The sequence below is a fragment of the Poecile atricapillus genome, chromosome 2 (assembly GCF_030490865.1).
Source record: "Poecile atricapillus isolate bPoeAtr1 chromosome 2, bPoeAtr1.hap1, whole genome shotgun sequence".
Classification (NCBI taxonomy): Eukaryota; Metazoa; Chordata; class Aves; order Passeriformes; family Paridae; genus Poecile; species Poecile atricapillus.
In genome coordinates, this window is record NC_081250.1 from 43,719,848 (window position 1) to 43,739,570 (window position 19,723).

The 19,723-nt window shown below is 36.7% G+C and overlaps 1 protein-coding gene across 1 annotated transcript; it reads left to right on the forward strand.

Annotated features, from left to right (window-relative positions):
* Positions 1 to 1,326: 1,326 nt before the first annotated feature.
* LOC131576142 (prostatic acid phosphatase-like) lies at positions 1,327 to 18,489 on the forward strand. The gene is made up of 11 exons (XM_058832519.1): positions 1,327 to 1,440; positions 2,914 to 3,009; positions 5,521 to 5,607; positions 6,232 to 6,384; positions 8,528 to 8,626; positions 9,727 to 9,822; positions 12,203 to 12,335; positions 13,574 to 13,656; positions 14,534 to 14,640; positions 15,108 to 15,277; positions 18,324 to 18,489. Exons 1-10 carry the CDS (start codon positions 1,327 to 1,329, stop codon positions 15,262 to 15,264), a joined length of 1,125 nt encoding a protein of 374 aa, XP_058688502.1. The 3' UTR covers positions 15,265 to 15,277; positions 18,324 to 18,489.
* Positions 18,490 to 19,723: the final 1,234 nt, after the last annotated feature.

Below are 19,723 nucleotides of genomic sequence, written 5' to 3' on the forward strand. Positions count from 1 at the left end.
GTGAGACAATGGATTCTTGAAAAGATGAAAATTAAATATTTCTGCTCCTGTTGAAGATCTGCAGTCCCTCCTAGACATATCTATAGTATATGAAGAACCTGAATGGAGCCTTGCAATTCTGAGAACTAGCCTATTTTTTCTGAGCTGGTCTATTTAAAAATCTTGTCTTGCAGAGCAGTGTATTTTAGGAGTACTGTCTGACGCCATGTTCTCGAGAAACAGCATAACACAGACTCTTCAGAGAAATTTTTGAGGTATAAATGTACAGGGTGTGAATAGCTTTCATCAGTTGACCCATATCTCCCCCAAGGTGCCTCCAAATTAAAAAAAAAAAAAAAAAAAAAAAAAAAAAAAAAAGATTCTAATGAAGATTCTAATGACTAAGAAATCACCCTCAATTTTAACATATTAACAGGACCTTCATTAACACATGGATGGGACTGAACATAGACCAATAATTTGCAAGTTCAATCCTGCCTCACAATGGTGTCTCTGAGCTAGATTTTTTTCCTTATTTAAAATACACTGGTGAAATGACAAAAACAAGTCTTCAAATATGCATATATAACAATGAGAGTGCTTGCAGCAAGAGAAATTTGAAAATTAAAAATTTACCTAACTACGAAATTCTGGGGCATAGTTCTAGAAAACATCGTCACATGCTTTGCCAATAGAAAGAGTCAATCTACTAAACAGATCAAAAATTCATTCATATATCTTTATATTTTTTGTGATGAACTTAGGCTTATATCTCTTCCTTTGCAACAAAACCTTCTGTTGCTTATTCCTCCTACAAATCACAGCCAAATCCAGGGAAAATCCAGAGATACTTTATAAAAAGGACATTTGTTAGCACTGCTCCTTTTAGCCTTCTAGTACAAAGTGTTCAGACAAGACTGTGAGCACTAGGAACACAGATGGTTTAAGTAGCTCTTTTGCATACAGTAAGATATCCACAGCATTTTCATATTTGGGAAGGCTGACTGACCCATACTAAATCCTAGTTAAATAATAGAAGGCAGCCACTCTCTCTTTACATTCACCTGTCTTGCAAGGGGCAGGAGTTAGAGGGCTCAGAGATTTCACTCCATGCTATACATGGGACACAGAAATTGAGTACAAATGTGAAATACACTTTTCATTTCATGAGTTCCCTGAAAAGCACTATCCCTAGAAGGGGAGAGAGGCAGGAGACAACAACTTCACAGCCCACTCTCAGATTTCACTACGCACAACTGACTCCACCTCTCTTAGCCACATATCTACTGTATCACCACATCCAGCCAGGGACCTTGGTGTGCAAAATAGTTGAAAACTACCCTCAGGATGAGAGCAAGGCAGCTGGTCTGTGGAATTTGGAGTCTGTGTTTCATGTTCTGTCTTTTCTGCATCTTTCTTCATCAAACAACAGCTAAAAGAAAACTGAAGTTTGTGTCCCTAGTAAGTATGGAAAATTTCTTCAAAATTTCACTTACTGAAATTTACTATCACTTGCTACTCTTCTTGTACTCTTGGGTAGGGAGGAGGGGGCACCTTTTTAAGTATTTAAATGTTTCCTCCATATTCAAAATTCATTATTGCAAAAAAAAAAAAATCTCAGTTTTAAATAAGATTTTATAATTTTGTCTTCTTTATACACTCCTAAATGAACTTACTTTCTGGATGGCTACAGAATGCTTATTTTATAGCACTAAGAGAAAAATAACACAGGATTATGTCAAAATGTAAAAGAGGATTTCATAACTAAATATCAACTGTGCAAAATCCCTCTTTACCATGGAAGAATTTCCACTTTTCCAGTGGTTTCAATGGACTAAACATGCAAAGTAAATTTCAGTATGTGAAACTCAAACTAGTGTTCAATGACATTGAAGAAGCGACACAGAAACCAGCGCTGTGAAGCTAATGCTATTTGCAATGATTATGATGCACCATTTGTTTGCAGGAAACCTGAATCTTATTCTGAACATCACACACACATAAATCATTTATATAATTTTTGTCCTGCAGTTTTTGATTTCATTTCTCCCTGCTTGAATTCAGAAATAATAATTAAAAAAAAATAAATCTGGGGGTAAAATTTTAGTCTTATAGCACATATTTACAGGAATTATGCTGCAACACATACAAAGCAAAGAATTCATAGTACAAATGAAAAAAATCCAATATATCTTTAAATATATATAATGTATAATATCTATAAATATATATAGCTATATAATATATTAATAGAATATATGAACATATGTAATATAGATAGTGTATAGATATATCTATATATAGATATATAATATCTATAAATACATCTTTTTTCTGAAGTGAAATTCCAAAACAGGTTCAATGTTTTCAGAACAACAATTTAGCCTCTATTTACATATTAGATAACACTTTTGTCACCTCTTGTGATGAAAAAGCCAACATATAACTTTTTAAGGCAAATTTCTTCCAAGTCAGAGAACTTCACAGCAGTCAGCGACAGAACTCTTATCTTGAGTTTAGGTTTCATCTTTCTGAATTCCAAATCAGTCATACCAAAATACTAATGTTCAAATATTTCTGCAAAATTACTTACATGATTCTGATTTTCTGTTTATTTAATATTATGGTTTATACCTCCTAAAATACCTAAACCTCTTTAAAATATAATAGGGTATCCTTTAGTTTTTATAACTTGCAAAAATTTACTTGAGCTAATTTATTCTCAAACAACAAGGAAAGAACCAATTCTATTTGTCTAAATAGATTAAATAGGAAATGTAGCTATCTAGACTTAAGGCAAGCACCATTAATACACTTAGCATCTGTCAGATACAGTACTCACTGTCATTGCATATTCCTTGTGACTACACTGATTAGTTCCAATTACCACAAAAAATACCAGTAACATAAAAGCAATTTCATTTATTTTATCAGGTATTTCGCCATGGTGATCATACCCCACAGGAGTTTTTTCCAACTGATAAGAACAGAGAAATTGCAAGACAACAGGGATATGGCCAACTTACCAAGGTGAGTTTGTTTACCTGGGCCAAGAATTGAAATACTGGAAGATGGTGTGTTGATATCTGGGGGCTGGAACTTTGCTTTCACCTGGATAAAGCCCTTAGTAAGTTGCCACTTAAGGACAGCCAAAGAACTTACTAGGAAAACACAGCAACAGCACTCACTAAATTTAAATAAAGGTAAGCCAGTCTGTTCTGGTCCAGTGTCAGCATATGTTGAGCTTTTTGATCACAGACTAGGGTCTTCTGGGAGGAGCCAGGCACTGGTGACCACCTCAGTTCACCTATGAATATAGAGGAAGCTTTAACCATCAGTAGCAGAAGGTGATGGAAGTGCTTACAGACACAACTGTCCCTCAATCTTTGCTGAATAAAGGTGCTTCCTAACTCATGAACTGTTAAGATCCATCTTAGCAGTAACTTCTTTCATGCAATGCCCAAGAAATCTGATTTCAAACTCAGCTATTTTCGTGCAGGCATTTGTGGAATCAGCTGTTGGTAGTAACTAGAAGCAGCTGAAGCAACCAGAGATACTGTGTCTGACAGATACTGTGCTTGCCTTAACAGTAACTTCTATTAGCGGCCACCTCTTACAAATGGAGCCAAGGGTGAAGTGTACTATCAGTCTGCAGGGCAATACTTGGGCACTGAGTGGTTTTAACCTCAGTTCTACTCCCCTCCCACCAGAAGGACCCACTGTGTCTGGGTGCTTGCGCTTCCTTTTTGTCCAAGATGTTATTTGGATGGAAAAAAGCTGGGCTGGTTATTTGCCCAGTACTCAGAATCAGGCAGTCTCCCTGAAGTAGTTTAGAAGGGCCAGAAATCTGATTGTCCCAGATAAATGACTACAGTGCACGTGGAGGCAGACTGTGAGGTGTGTCTCTTTGTTAGGGAGACAGACCTTATGTCCAGTGGGTCTCTCTCCTAGGGGAGCTTGCCAGGTCTCCATCAAAATCAGAATAGAACAAACTGCCTGACGGGTTCCTTTTCCCCACTGTTTTGCACAGGAGGCAAAACTGATCTCCAAAGCAAAATCAGGCTTGTTTCTGCTCATGTCAACTCCCTTGAAGAAAGAGGAGTAGCAGACCAGCTTCCCAGCTCAGCTGTGACTCAATCATTCCATATAAACGCTATGCAAATTCAGCAATCCATGCCAGCTTGCTCCGGGGTATGGAAGACTACAAGACCTAGGTGTCAGGACTTAACAACATGCATATTAGGCAAGTTGGGACAGAAGCCTAAACCACACATATACCCTAAGAAACTGTATGCACAATCCTAGAAAAAGAAAGGGGTGATCACATGTACACACAGTTGGTCTGACCTCATAGCTGACTTGGCTTTGAGCAGGAGGTTGGACTAGAAACTTCCTGAGGCCCCTTTCAGGCTGAATTATCCTCTGATACCATGACTTAGAAAATTGCTTTAGGAAGCAATGAATAATCACTGTACTTGAGATCCCACTGTACAATAATGATTACATGAGCAAAGTGGAACCAGGTACTAGTAAAAAGATGGCAATATAGAGACTATTACAGGGACATTGTGTGTGATTGTGTTGGAGTCACCACCCCTAGGGGTGTTTAAGGAAAGACTGGAAATGGTACTTAGTGCCATAGTCCAGTTCACGTGGTAGCATTAAATAATAGGTCAAACTCAATGATCTCAGAGGTCATTTTCAACCTAGCTGATTCCATGATTCTGTGATTCATATGTCATGTGTTCACAAAATTATGTAGGTAAGCTGAAAGATGTTCAGCTAAGAGCTACTAAAATGTTGGGAATAGAAAACCTATTTTGCTTTGAGAGTAGAGAATTGTCATCAGTTTAATTTAAGACAGAGATAAAGTGACTTGATTCCATTTTATGGATTATTATTAAACTGTGAATAAGATCTGTGGTGGTGAATGTTATTCAAAAGTGTAACAAGTTTCAGTGACTGAAAGTTGGGAACATAAGCAAGAATCAAAAATCAAATGTTTCAGACTGTTGATAATAATTAACTAGTGCAGCAAAATGTCTTGGAAGACTTTTACTTCAAGTCTTCTATTCTGAAAAATGAGATCTTGCCCAGGCTAAAACTGTAGCCTCCATAAGGAATCACTGGTGATACTCTATGGGATTCATATTCTGGATGTGTCTTCATGGACAGGTGGCTGTCCTATCTGCACTCCCAGTTAATCAGCTCTGAGACAGCACTAGAGTAGAAAATAGACAGATGGTGTTGGAACATCTCTATGCCTGCTTTAAGTCTCACTAGCTCCGATAAACATACACATAGCTTTCCATAGAGCAAAACAGAAAACTGCTTCCACCAGGAGTCATATCTAACATTATCTAATACCACACATCCAGCAACTTTACTACCTTTTTCTCATTCTTCTTTCCTACTTCGCTTTGAAAAGGAAAAAGATCTTTATTAAAATAATGTCAAGTATTACTGCACTCTTTTTTGGTTGTAAGAATGGATGCATAGCACATTTCTTTAGCCTCTTACGCTCTTGTCTTACTTCTACAGCTTGGCATACAACAACAGTATGAGCTTGGCCAGTACATGCGGAGGAGATACTCTCATTTCCTGAGCGTTGTTTACAAGCAGTGTGAGGCAAGTACTGGATCTGGGCAGGAAGATGTTTTTCATGGTTGTTAATGGGACTTCCTGGATGCATAAGAGTCTAAACCTGGTGCAGATGGAGAAAATTTATTACCAAGTGAAGTAAATGTAATTCCAAAGTATCCCTGAAACTGTGGTTCAGCTTTTATCCTGATGGTTAACTGAAAACCACATGAAGGGCTTTTTAGGCTGCACATCAGTTTCAGCTCCCTTACTGCTGTATGGGAGAGCATCTATTTCAAATACCTCCAATGCTACACTTCCACATGGAATGCAGATACAACTCAGTTTTCATTCAGGTTCCAGCTTTTCAGTGCTCATATGATGTCCCAAAGCCTATAGGGTCAAATAGAGTCAATCTCCTGCTCCCTACTAAGATTCCTAAGATAATTGTTACCATGCTGCAGCTCAGTTGCCCAGCAAAATTGAATTCCAGCTGCAGTCTTTCTCCCTCTTCCTTCTTTCTCATAGTCCTTCTTCATGCCACTCCATTTTAATGACAACTTCCCCAGTACCAGCCCCTTTTTTCCTACCATGAAGACAATAAAGTAAACCTAATGGAAGACATTACCTTCCAAAATGTTTCTTTTTTTTTTTTTTTTTTTTTTCCTTCAGATTTATGTTCAAAGCACTGACTGTGATCACACACTTATGAGCGCTCAGGCAAGTCTTGCTGGACTGTATCCACCAACACAGAGTCAGATTTGGAACCCCAGAATCCTTTGGCAGCCAATTCCAGTTCACACAGTGCCGCTGTCACATGATAATGTGAGTATAAACTAGGGATGTCTGCTTTCCCTTAATCGTATGGAAAGTACATAGGATATGAGATGAAGGTGCAGCAAAAAGTTCATGGTAAAGGCAATGAAAAGTACTTTGTTACAAAAATTATGAAGAAATGCCTAATAAGCTGAATAGAACTATTGGCAAGATTTCCACAGGAATGGATTTATGTGTCAGAGACAGGATCTTAACAAAAGAGGAAGAAAAATGGTAGTACTGGGTATAGAGAAAAAGAGTTAATTTATAAGGTGAGTAAATCACTGTAGAAGTAGATTAATCCTAAATTTAATGCAAAAATTATTTTCTTTTTGTGAGAAAACATACTTAATCTCACTAGTGCTTCAGTATTTTTTAGTCCACAGCCAACATAAAACACAAGATAATAATTCTGGGACTTACATTATGGTGAGAATTGAGTTACAGGATTCTTTTTCATGCACTTTGCTGGTCAGTGCATGCAGTACAAGGACTGGTAAAAAAAGTAAAAGGGAAAAAGAAGGTGGACTCAGAGCTTTAAGCATGGGTTCATAGGGCAATGTAGTTATTCATCTCCCTTCCTCAGCTCCTCACTTTGGAGTTGTAAGGAATCCTGTGAATAGCAGCTCTGTAGCCTGCATTTACTTGTCCTAGAGGGGAAAGCTGTGCAGCTGACTGGAGCTGGAATCTCCTGTGTGTGGAAAATCTATAATAAAATGTTAGGAAGATCAGGAGTGTGCAGTGTAAGTCCTGGTTTGCGAGAGCAGGTTTGCACATGTGATGCAAGATAAATTGTGTGGGCTTTAGAAGTCTACTCAACACAGTCTGTGATGACAAAGGAATCACATTAGATAGGTCATGGAGCAATGGTTCTCACCTCGGGGTGATGAGATCATGAAGATGGAAGTTATGAAGACATGTCTTCCTCTTCACACACACAGCCAGGCACAGAGTCAGGAGCTGCTTCTGGCACTGTCACAGGTGGGGATATCTCAGCAGACAGTCGAGAATACCTGGTCAGTATCAACACAGATGGCAAACTCAGCGAGCAGGTGCTGCACCTCATTCACATCTAGGGGACCAAGTAAGTCTATTCAAACAAACCATAAAGTCATGAACATATGCACAATTTTCATACTTTTTTGAACTATTTGTGTTTTAACTTTATTCATCCTTACTACATATACAGGCTAAACCTGAGACCACAAGTATCCTACAACACAAAACAAGTGCCCATTGGTGAAGTTATGCCTGTTCATGAACCTATGGCTATAATTCACAGATACCTTCCTGTCTTGTAAAATACATAGATTGTATTTCTAAAAAGATTGAAGAACTGCTGTGAAGCATTGCAAGCTAATTATCCCTTCAAAACTCTCAAGTTCTTTTCAAAGTTCTTTTAACTTTGGAACTATATGGATGGAGCTACATTACTGGGAAAAGGACAAAAAAACACATTAGAGAAAAGCACTAATAATATCTCAGTGTCAATTTTTAACTTTTGCTTTAAATTTAACAGAAAACAAGAACACAATTTAGCTTACATATATAAATACATATAGATGAAATAACAAATTCTTAAGTTATTCCAGTCATATGTAACCTTTAACATTCATATATCTTAAATTAATGAAAGACAAAACCAAGTTACAGAAAGTTGCAAGTTTCTACAATTTAGCTGAACTAAATGAAGCTATGTTAAATAGACTCAATGCAGCTGAGTATGCACAGAGACTCCTATTGCAGTACAGCTGCTGCTTGGTAATTTGTTGTAAAAATGTGATGGTGTGTTTAAAGAAAGACTGAATACAAGGAATGAAATCATCCCTGGAGAAGCTAAGAACAAAGGAGTTCATGAGGGCTTGTCTCAGTCTTCTGTCAAAGGACAAATTTCATCTTGTGTAAATGAATCCTTTAACTTTGAACTGCTGCAGCTATTACTCCTCTGAACATTTAAAGATGATTTTGTATTTAGTCATCACTCTGACTCCTAGAGTCCTGAAGATGAATATCCTTGAAACTACATTCCCAAATTATTTTTCAGCTTGTCCTAACTAGTGCAGCCAATCAGAACAGCAATCATGTAAGGGTATATTGAATTGCAGAACAAGATGCACCTTGCCTAACTAGAATTTTGCAATTTTCTTTCCAGCTGCTGTACCTACCTTTCTCACACTGCCCAAAATACAAGGAGCTTCTGAGAGAAACCTTTGCTACAAGGGATTTCCAAAGGCAATTCAAGCACTACAAGGTGAAGTATTTTCAGTTCTGGAAATCCAGTTAAAGTGTATCACTTCTTCAACATCATCTGACACATAGGATTAAAAACTAGCAGTTAATATGCTCCTTTCATATCTCTAATCTTCACAGTGGGTGTGGACAACATACCCAAAAAACAATTACAACATTACAGATCCAGCTGGACTGGGTTACTACCAACAATTTAAAATGGCAAGTCATAGAAAAGATAAATTATTGACCTACTTGCAAAAATTTAGTTTCCAGGAGACTAAGCAAAAGAAAACCCTTCAGATAAAATCAGTGACAGTGTGTCTCAAATTATTCCAATACCTCTCTCTGTTTACCCCCATGTAAAGTAACTCCTCTGACATCTCTGCCTATATAAGTCTGTGAGTTCAGATTCATTTTATCAGCTCAATTCCCCAGCATTTCTTTAACAGTCTCAGTGTTTTCCTCAAGTACCTACTCATGTTTCCCACCTAAAATCTTAATTTAGGTGTTCTCTTATGTTTTTTGCTTGTCTTCATATGGTATCCTTTCCTTTCTTTCTCCACCATCAAAACCTTTGCACGACTATATAATTATATTTATTCTACTGCAACCTTCTTCTTCACACATGTATTCAAAAGGACTCTATGAACCTCACCTGTTTTTCTATTATCTTTCACCCCTGACTTCAATCATCCATCTGTGGCTCTGCATCTGGGTATTACATGCAAGTAAATCACATTTCCCATTTTATCAAATTTACATCATACAGCTCCTTCTCCTGACTACCATTATCGGAATAATTATGTTTATCATACTTCCTTTAAGCACTTTTTGAATTTCTGCCAGACTTCTTCATATATATATATGTTCCCTCTACTTCCTTCTAAATATTTCCACCAAGCATAAACAATCATCATACTTCAAATTTGAACTAACATCACCAACCTTGTCTAAATGAATAGGCCAAATTCTCTCACATCTAGGCAATGGCTCATTGCTTAAGTGCAAAGTGCAGAGATTGACTTCTTTCTAAAAATTCTTATGTACTAGTATGGCAGCGTGTAGAAATCATGTAAAAAGGCCCTCAATACTACAACTTTGGTGGTTTTTGTATTCCAGCAATTTCTGAAGTTTTTAGCCACTCATACAGGATACCCATTGAAGATGTTGACTACTGAGAGGATTTGGAAGCTCTCTGACACTTTACAATATGAGGTAAATAGAATCATAGAATCATTTAGGTTGGAAAAGACCCTTAAGATCTTTGAGTCCAATAGAAATTCCTTCCTTCAACCTGGTATTTTTACTTTGTTTATTTTTTATTGTTAAGTTATAAAAAGATTGCAGATCTGTGCTTCAAATTTTTTTTAAACATAGACTATTTTCAGCTTCTTTCCCAGAAACCCTCAAGTAACATCAAACTTACAACTGAAAATCCTGTAAACACTCTATATGTGAGGCTGCTATGGGTCATCCACCACTATAAGGAACACAAACTAATGGACTTTCATATTCAAAATCCAGCCAGTGACTGCATATGGAGAACTAGGCAAAAGCATACCTTTGGATAAAATTGTCTTGTAATTCCTCCAGACCCCACTAAGAGATACACATGGATAAAAATATGTTGCTGGCAAAGAGACATAAGCATCCTTCCATGAAGATTTTATGCAAATTGTATAAGCAAGAGAAGTCATTATTTGTACATGGCCAGTAGTGCACAGAGTATATTCAGGAATTAAGCAGCCATTGGAATGACAGAAACAGCTATTTATGCAAGTTTGGAAGCTTGTTCTAAGCAAAGGTACCAGGCATATCACAAAAAAGCATAGATTTTATAACAGAAGGAGTATTGTGGTGCCAAACTGGCATGGCTATCTGGGTTCCAGAGTCTGGGAAATGTCATGATTTGAAAAAAATCCTGACTGCTCTTAATTTGGGAAGAAGTCCCACTTCACGGTCTAGACTTACCTGAGCCGACACAACTGAAAATTGAAGAGTTTTGAGTTAAAAAGTTATTTTTGAAGGCAGCTTTTGCTACACTTTCATGCATAACTATTTATAAACTTCAATATCAATGATTGGTCATCAGTACTGGGATATTAGTGAGGGAGTTTTAAGGTGGATTTCAGAAGCAACATGTAATATTTTACAGGGTGTGATGCTAATGAGTTTACCTTCATTCCTGCAGTTTTTGCAAAAGTCCAACTTTGATCAAAGCAGACTTGAATAGAATGCTAGCCAGGGCATTAAGTGAAATGTTAACATGTTGGGACATCTCACTGTAATTTCAGTGAGGTCACCCTTCCATGTTTTCCAAATGCAGGACCACAACTTTCAGTAGTTAAATCATACCAAGAACCTGTGTCACCAGACACATACGCAAAATCCACAGCTCCCATCAAGAATTTAGTTAAATGCTGGAATTGAAGAAAAAAAAAAAAAAAAAAGTGTTTCTCCTTCTAGTGTTAAATTTGATGAGCTTTAGTCTTTGATAGTACTGACTGAGGACTCTGAGGGTATCAATTAAGACATTTGCCATAAAAGCCGCTCTCATTTTTCAAGCATGCAGAGAGAGCGTCCTTACACAGCTTTTTAATACAATTCATGAAACTAAAGTAGCACACATCTCTCTGTATTTGTTACTTTCAGCTAAGTGTTATATGACTCTCACGTAACTTGGAGACTGAGGTGTTTGTTTGCCTACAAACTGTCTTAAATAGCATGCAACCAGCCAATTCCTTCCTCAAGACGTAAATCACATTTATTAAAAGAGAAATGGATAACATTGTGATCTGAGCTGGTTTGTGATCATGAGCCTAGCTTGTTCTATTGTTTTCTTGTTTAAACAAATCCTTAAAGTAGTTGACATTTTCCTTTGAGCTGGCTTGTTACAAGAACACTCCTTTTGGTGATCTCAGTCCAAAGGTTACATTACACTAAAGGAAAGTTACCAACCTTGTTTAAACAGGAATTCAGGGTAGTGCAAACCAGGAGTGTTGTGTATATCTTCCCTTTTCACAGTTGTGATCGCTAATATACCTTGGGATGCATCCCCAAGGAAACACTAATCCGTTCCACATTAGCTTGAGGACTGTGACAGTATCCAATAGACCATAATAGGTATGAATTTAATTTATATCTCATCCTTATACATCATACTTGTAGTATACTACAGCTATACATACTTCTATTTGATCTCTTACACCTGAGAACTACCAGCCCTTAAAATCCTGATGTTTATGTAGGATTTGTTTCCTTGTAAAAGTATATCCCAGAACATGACTGAAAAAGTCATAGAATTATTTTTTTCACCTGACAACATAAAAATGCCAGTTGCTTTTTGCAAAATTTTTAGTATTATATTTCCTCTTCTTGTTGAACACTGCCCCTCAAATTTCTTTTAAGCACTATAGTGCTATAAATAGGAATGCTACAACTGTCTAAAAGCAAAATAGTCACCATATTATTACAATGAGAAAATGTTACTGGAGTGAAACATCCAGAATTTGTTCTGAGAAGTATTTTGTGTCAGAATAAATAACAGCAGTAGGAATCAGTAAGAAAATCACCATGTTTTCTTTCTTCACTGTAGGACACCAACAATTACACTTTACCTGTTTGGGCCACTCATGGTGTCAGGACCAAGCTGATGAAGCTGTCAGAATTGTTACTGCAGGCGGAATTCGGGTTCCACAAACAAAGACAAAAATCACGTTTGCAGGGAGGTAAGCTGAATTCTTACCCCATTTAAAATGAAAAGTAGGATGGGAAAGAAGAAAGGGTATATGATAAACACTGCTGCTTATTCCATAGCAGAAGGGTGAAAGATGTCGTTATGGGGATATTGGTGGGCAGCACTGAAAGATTTTGATTAATGGGGAGGGAGATGGTGAGCATATAAATCATGTATATTCAAATCTAACATTACAATTGAGATATCATTTAGATTACACTCTATAAGAAATTCGATATAATATACAGATCCTCGTTGAATTGAATTAAGTCTTAACTTAGTGTAAACCTCCATGTGTAACTTAAAAAAATATTTGTAGTTATGTCTATAATGGTGACTGCTGCCTAAAAGTCTTCATATTCCACTATTGAGAGTCCTAAAATGAGATTACTAAACTGCTGCTTCTTATTCTGCTCAGAAAACAGTGGCTGAAATTTGAAAATATACTTTTTTAATCAACCATTCTCCTCCATTCATCCACTGTCATCTTTTGAGCCTCCTTTTTGTTTTATATGGGCAGTGTGCAGGCAGGATCTGTGAGCTAGGAAGACAAATAAACATATAAGCATGAATCAATTTATTGCATTTTTCAAACACCAACTTGCAAAACTTGGCACAAAGTTCAAACCTCTGCCTTTGCTTTACTAACAATTGCTATTAAAAATGTGCCAGGAGCTAAAGACTAATTCTGCTTAATTTCCTAGCTGGTACAGTTCTACTTTTAGGATTTTAATTTGTTGACATGTCAACCTTATATTAACATACTAGCGCAGCCATTGATTTAAATCAAGTAGTTTGTCTTACAAATTTTCAGCGGTTAATATTAATAGACAACCACAGAATTTATAAAGCCCCAGAGTCCAGAGGATATGCTCTTTCTTTTTTCTCTGGAAAGCAGGAAATCAATCAAGCTACACACACAATTGGGTAGTATTCATTACTGTGCTCTTCTTGCACTGTTCTGCTGGCACAAAGTAAGGGTCAATGCACTGTTTTAAGCTGTTGAGGCTATTAGGGATCCCCAAAACATTTTACACAGAAGTAAAATAGGTCCACTTCGTATTTGAAAGATACTGTCACTATTAATCAGGGCACTCTGCACAAATTACCAATTAAGTCAATTGAATAAATCTGGTCCATTTAGTGACAGATTGCTAAAATGGCAACAATCAATACAGATGTTAACACAAGCATCTCTTTCATTGTCACTGCTTCCCCATTTTCCTTCAGGTATTCTTTTAAAAACTATTCTAAAGCATATCTTAGATGCCAGAAAGCCTTCGTATCATCAAAAAATGGTTATATATTCCACGGTGAGTGCTTTCTGTTTCTCTTGTGTTTCCTTTCTGCAGTTATTAAATGCAGTGAAAACCATGAAATTTCATTTCCTTCATGAAATACAGCTACAAGCATTTTTTATTTGGTTAACCTTAAATATCTTCAGGTTTTTAAAAATTTTTAACAGATACTACTTCGGAACCTGAAGCATTCCATTTTCCACTTCATGTCATGTTTTTTTCATTGTAATAATGTTTTGATTGAGCAGGGAACTGGAAAAACCATGACTCATGTTTTATTAAATCTGGATCACAAAGTTAATTTAAAACAAAATCTCCTTCTTCCTGCATCTTTTTCAAGTGCAAATGGGAAAAAAAAGAGAAAAAATTAAGTTACAGTTATTTTAGACGGCCTTATAAAGGCAGTTACTCAATTGTGATGTTATGTTTTTGCTTAGAATGTGCCAATGCTGTCATTGGAGGAGGAAATTTTTGGATTGCTCTCACTAAAAAGCTGCTCTTTCTAAACTGCTGTTGTATCATGACCTATTGGGTATATATCAGCTAAAGAGCTTACTGATCTGATCTCAAATACTGTTTACTTAGCAGGCAAAACCACTAGTTCTTCTTAAAAGAAGTTTTAACAGCTCTTATTAATTTTGTAAGAGCTGCAAGTGACTAAGACTTCTTAAATATTTACATATACATATACACTTTATACATGCAGCACTTCAGTTTATATAACCATAAAGGGACAATATTTGTTCAACAGTGCAGAGGGCAAGTATTAATGAGGCCACACAAGTAATGTTAATGTTGAGTGGACAGACAATGTGTAGGAGATATTGTTAAATATTAGCTTCATGCTATCATTTTCAATAGCCCTGTAATTAAAGGTTTCCTCTGTTCACAGCATGCAGCTACCATTGCTGCCTTACAGATGGCACTCAATGTCTTCAATGGGAAATTGCCTCCTCACAGTGCCTGCCATTTTTTTGAACTTTACCAGGAAAAAAATGGGCAAGTATCTGCAAGATATACTGCTAATATGTACTTTTTCTAAAAAGGAATTTTCTGATACCCACGACTGGATATGTGAGGGTTACTATTCAGGAAAATATTGCACACTGATTTTACATTTGTAATTGTACTCAGTATATTAGTCAGTAGCAGAATAAGCCTGAAAATCACATACACACACATACACACACACACACATATATATATTACAGTTATGAAAGGCTTTTCTCTATCCTTTTTATCTATTTAACTCCTTAGCAAAGACAGCAAACTACACACAAATTGGTGTTGACCCCCTTAAAAGCTTAAAAAGCTCTCTTCAGAGTACTAATTATATTAGTAAATCATAAGCACATTAGCAACCAGACAAATACTCTGGCTAAAAGTTTGTCCCCAAGTATGATAACTGAAGCATGTGTGATTTTGCATATCTAACTTTATTTTGACCCTTCTGAATTTTGAAACAGGCAATACACCATAGAAATGTACTACAGGAATAATTCTTTGAGGGAGCCTCACCCCCTCACTCTCCCTGGCTGCAAATTTCGCTGTCCCCTAGAGAGATTTACTCATCTGGTCTCTCCCATCCTCGTACACTACTGGACAAGAGAATGTAGAATGTAGGACATCAAAAGAGGTAAGCTAAGGGCTTCGGGCACATCTACCCAAAAGTAAAGCCAGGATTACATCTTGAGCAAACAGCTCATTTGAAGTGACCATCATTTTCATAAGGGTCTGCTCTGAAATGAAGAATACACAGATCCAGGAAAAGAGAATTGTACCCATGGCTGTCATTTCTGCTCCATCAATACACTTGTCTATTCCAGACCAACTTTCTGGTGAAATGAAACCAAGGCTGATCTGACTTTAGGGTACTGTTTTTCATGTGGGGTTTTTTTGTTTTGATTTAGTATAGTCAAAAATCTCTTCAGTTACTGAAGAAGTACATGTAAATGCACTGACTTAAAACAGTCACCTGTTCTTCTCTGCAGAGAATAACTGCAGAGTATTTGTCCAAGCTGATTAACAACAGTCAACAATTATGCTTTCTCTTGATTTTAGCAGGCATTCAGAGATCAAAACAGCTGAATATTGAATAGTACACAAGATTGGTACTTACAGCATGTCAAACGTATACAGACACACATTGGGATACTAACTCATTCCCTCGTAGGTTGTTTATATCACCATATAAGAATGTTTAAATTTCCTTTTTGACCACTTACAATATTTAGTTTTGCAGAATGAGGGAACAGGATGGCACTGTCTATCTTTTATCTAGCTCTATGTTGCTTAGGGAAATGAAAAGCTAAGAAACCTCAGTTTTCTAATGTTCAAATATTGTACCCAACATTAAAAAAATCCCATATGGCTTTCTGAATCACTGATCTCAAGAAGAATTTGAATCGTTGGAGATTATAAGAATGCAGACCAGCCAACTCATCTGGTTGAAAATAATTTCCTGTTAAATATCTTGAATCCATTAACAGAGTGGAGATAGTCTGGCCAGAATAAATGAAAAATTAGCAACTAATGATTCACTAAATAAATTTCTTCTCTATAGTCATTGCTCACAAATTCTCTGGAAATATTTCAGGAAATTACCACATTTAATTGCAAAAGGTAATTTGGCAGAGGAAGGGAGAGGTTGCTTCTGATGAAGTTTTTTTCCAGCCACACTACTAATGCAGTCATGGAAGATAATGATAAAAACATCATGTTTATACTGTGGTGCTTAATAATCTAAGATTTTTGGAAATAAATCCCCCTCCTTCACAAAGCAAACTGTAACTGATCAGATAAATAAATGAAAAAATCTATCATATATCAAAATTTTACAATAAGAAAGACACAAATATTTAGCCTTTACACAAAGGCTGTACTTTGTTTCAATCCTCAAATTTTGCTGATGTAGAAGTTAGATGACGTTCAGCCATTTTACACCAAGTCCAGCATTACTGCTTTCATTAGCAATCCTGAGTGCTGAAAACACATATGGACCACAAGAGAGGTTACAACCAAACCTGATACTCCAATAAAAATGTTGCCTATACTGTCATATCAAAATTTGACATCTTCTACGATTTTATCCTGGCTCAGAACAGACCTATTGGGGCCATATCCTAATTTTTTGTACTAATTTAGAAAACATTAATTTCACTTTACCTGCAGGCAGTTTTAAACTCTCTGCTGTGCATGGGTGGCACTTGGGAAAAGGCCAAGGCACACTGATCCACAGGCTGCACAGTGCAGCACGCTGACAGACTGCCTTGTGGCAAACCGCTGTGCACTACCAATTCTCAATGAATGCAGACAGCCTGGAACAGATGACTTTTAACACCAGGAAGCTAAATTAAGGAAAAGAGTGGTGCAAAGAGTTTACAGGTCACAATTACACTTGACACAGACAGCTGCAAAATCCCTGATTTCAGCTGTTTCCAACTCTGTCAAAAATCATCTCAACTATTTTTATTTGCTAATGCATATGTTATTAATTTGATTATACATGCATGAGAGCATTTTATGAAGACCATAGATATGATTTTTTTAAAAAATAAAATCCAGGAGTGTGACTGAGCTCAAAAGGACAGTTTATAGAAATAACTCTTCTACAGGGAGACTCCAGTTTGCAAAACATACAGATTTTTCTATGAAAAGCTTAATTGAAGTTTTTTGGAGAGGATTTATGTCCTCACTACAGGGAAATACAGGCAAGTATTGTTATTAAAGGTTGCACAGTATTTGAGGGTGATTTAAATCAGAGTTAAGTTCCTCCACATCTCAATGACCAGAGGGTGAAACATAGGAAATTAATAAAGCTCAGCATATTTGGGAGGGAGGTTAAACTGTGAGCTCTGCCTGTGCTCTTTTTGCTGCTCAGGAGAATTTCAGCATGGATTGACTCAACGTTTCAACAGACTTTTCCTAATGCTGTCAAAACGGGAGCAAATGTGTTAACTCCCCTCCATTTAGTCTGAACTGCTTAGTGGTAGAGGTACTATTAACAGGTTTGCCAGGTTTTCAGAGAATGCCATATGCTAAAAATGCATCTGTCTTTTTGTCCTACCTTTAGGTGTTCCCTCCAATATCTTCAGTGTGGTTCACTTTATGAAAGAATTCTCTCCACACTGTGACATGACTGTGGTGCAACATTTCTCATTAAATTCCATCAGCATGAGCAACTGAGTTTCCTGATCTCTATCAAAGCAAAACATTCCTTAATACTACAAACAAAAATTATAGAAAGCAGGGACTTATTCTTCATGAGTATTTGCTTTACTTTATCACCTGGTAAAACACAAGTGAAATATGAAACCAGTGGAATTTTTCAAGAGCTATCCTTTCCAAAGGGACATTGTCAGAATTAATTCAACTGTGTAATTATAGGGAGAGTGCTTTGAAGAGCTATAGCCTAGATTTACAGCAAAAGTGGAAAATACCTCTGAAGGAGTGTTGCCCTCTTTTGAAGAATGAGACAAGAACTTACAGAACTGGTGACAGAAGCAATGTTTCAAATGACTCCTAAAAGAAGGAGTCATTCCACTGTCCTTAGACTTTATTTTATTTAAGAAGTAATGAATCATTTTACACCAACAGACCTCAGAAGCCACAAGAATTAGGATAATGCCTGATTACTTACCTAAGAAATGTCTTTCTTCTTCTTTTCTCTTTTACATGCACAGATATCCCGTCTCTACATAGAAGGAAGATGAGACTTAAGGAAAATTTGGACTGTGAATCTAGACCTAAAAGGGGCTTATAAACAGCCAAGTTGGCTACCATGAAGACCTAGCAACAACTGGTTGACCCAACAAAGCTTTCAGATATTCTTTCCAAAAAGACAGCAAAGCCAAGTGTTAATTTTGGAAGAAAAATAATTTTTGGTTTCAAATAGCTTTTTAAACACCTTCCTTTTGTTATGTTACTTTGATTGTATATTCTGATCTGATCATATAAAGTCTGTTCTCCTGGGAAATCTGTAAGTAGATGCTGTTCTTGACATGAACAACAAAATGGCAATAAAAAATAAAAAAATCAGAGCTGCATGCTCATTAAAACATGCAGAACATGTTGGGCAATCCTTTGCTAGTTAAATTTTCTAATATTGCTATTGCAAAAACAGCTTACATTCTAACTACACAAGTGAGATCAGAACTATCAGATGCAACTAACTTCTGAAAACAGTGGACATGCTTTTTCTTGAAGAACTAGGATTTCTTATTTTTTTGTTTTCTCACAGTGGGTAGGACCTTTTGCCAACAGTCTTATTGCCCACAGGTCATTTAAAAGAGAACTAGAGTAGCAGCTGAGATACAGAAAATTTCACCATTCTGGCTTCCTTTCCTCAGATCAGGCTTTTAAAATGGATGCTAAACTTATGAAAAGTATATTCCTTACAGCATAAGCAGAAAACTGCCACTCCACAAGCTAAAAATGAATCAAAATAATAATAAGGATCGCTTTTCCTTCCAACAAGAATCTAAGTTTCAGAATTCTCACTGTAAACGCCTTTTCTCTTCTCAGCAGGTCCAAATTTCTGTGCTTCTTAAGTCACCATAGTTCACCAGGAAAGCTGTAGTTAGATTTTGAAATGCAGGCCCTTTTACCGTTGCATCCAAACAATGGTAAAAATGTTTTCTGACAATGTGAGACAAACAGTTCTAGCTGCTTCTTAATGCAAAGAAGAGCAAGCTTGTTTATTCTATGGTACCTTCATGTCCCATAATGGACCCAAGAAGAAAGTCTTCCCCGGTCTGGCAGCCCTCACAAGAAAGTTAGTGAAAGCTCTTTAAGTTATTCATCTCAAAGCCACGCTGATCATCACACCTCCCTTCCTAAGAAGTAATTAAAAAAAACCTGCTAGACGAAAGCAAATATAAAGGAAAAGCCAAGACTCCATCTTTATCAGTGTTAGACTTCTAACAGATTGTAGCCTTGGCTGTCAAAATCAAATTTCTAGGCACTTTCTCTTCTCAACCTGTTACGGTTTCTTCATTTTTGAACTCGTGCCAAATTTTGGTGCTTGAGTTTCTTTTAATGTTTTGTTTGCCAGATGTTTAGAGGTGAAAGTTCAAGAGCTGTA

What these genes read in the sequence shown, in the direction of transcription:
- LOC131576142 (XM_058832519.1), top strand. Translation starts at nt 1,327, where the DNA reads ATGAGAGCAAGGCAGCTGGTCTGTGGAATTTGGAGTCTGTGTTTCATG. An exon ending in AACTGAAGTTTGTGTCCCTA is followed by an intron (nt 1,441 to 2,913) that starts GTAAGTATGGAA and finishes TTATTTTATCAG; the next exon opens with GTATTTCGCCATGGTGATCA. An exon ending in AAAATCACGTTTGCAGGGAG is followed by an intron (nt 12,336 to 13,573) that starts GTAAGCTGAATT and finishes ATTTTCCTTCAG; the next exon opens with GTATTCTTTTAAAAACTATT.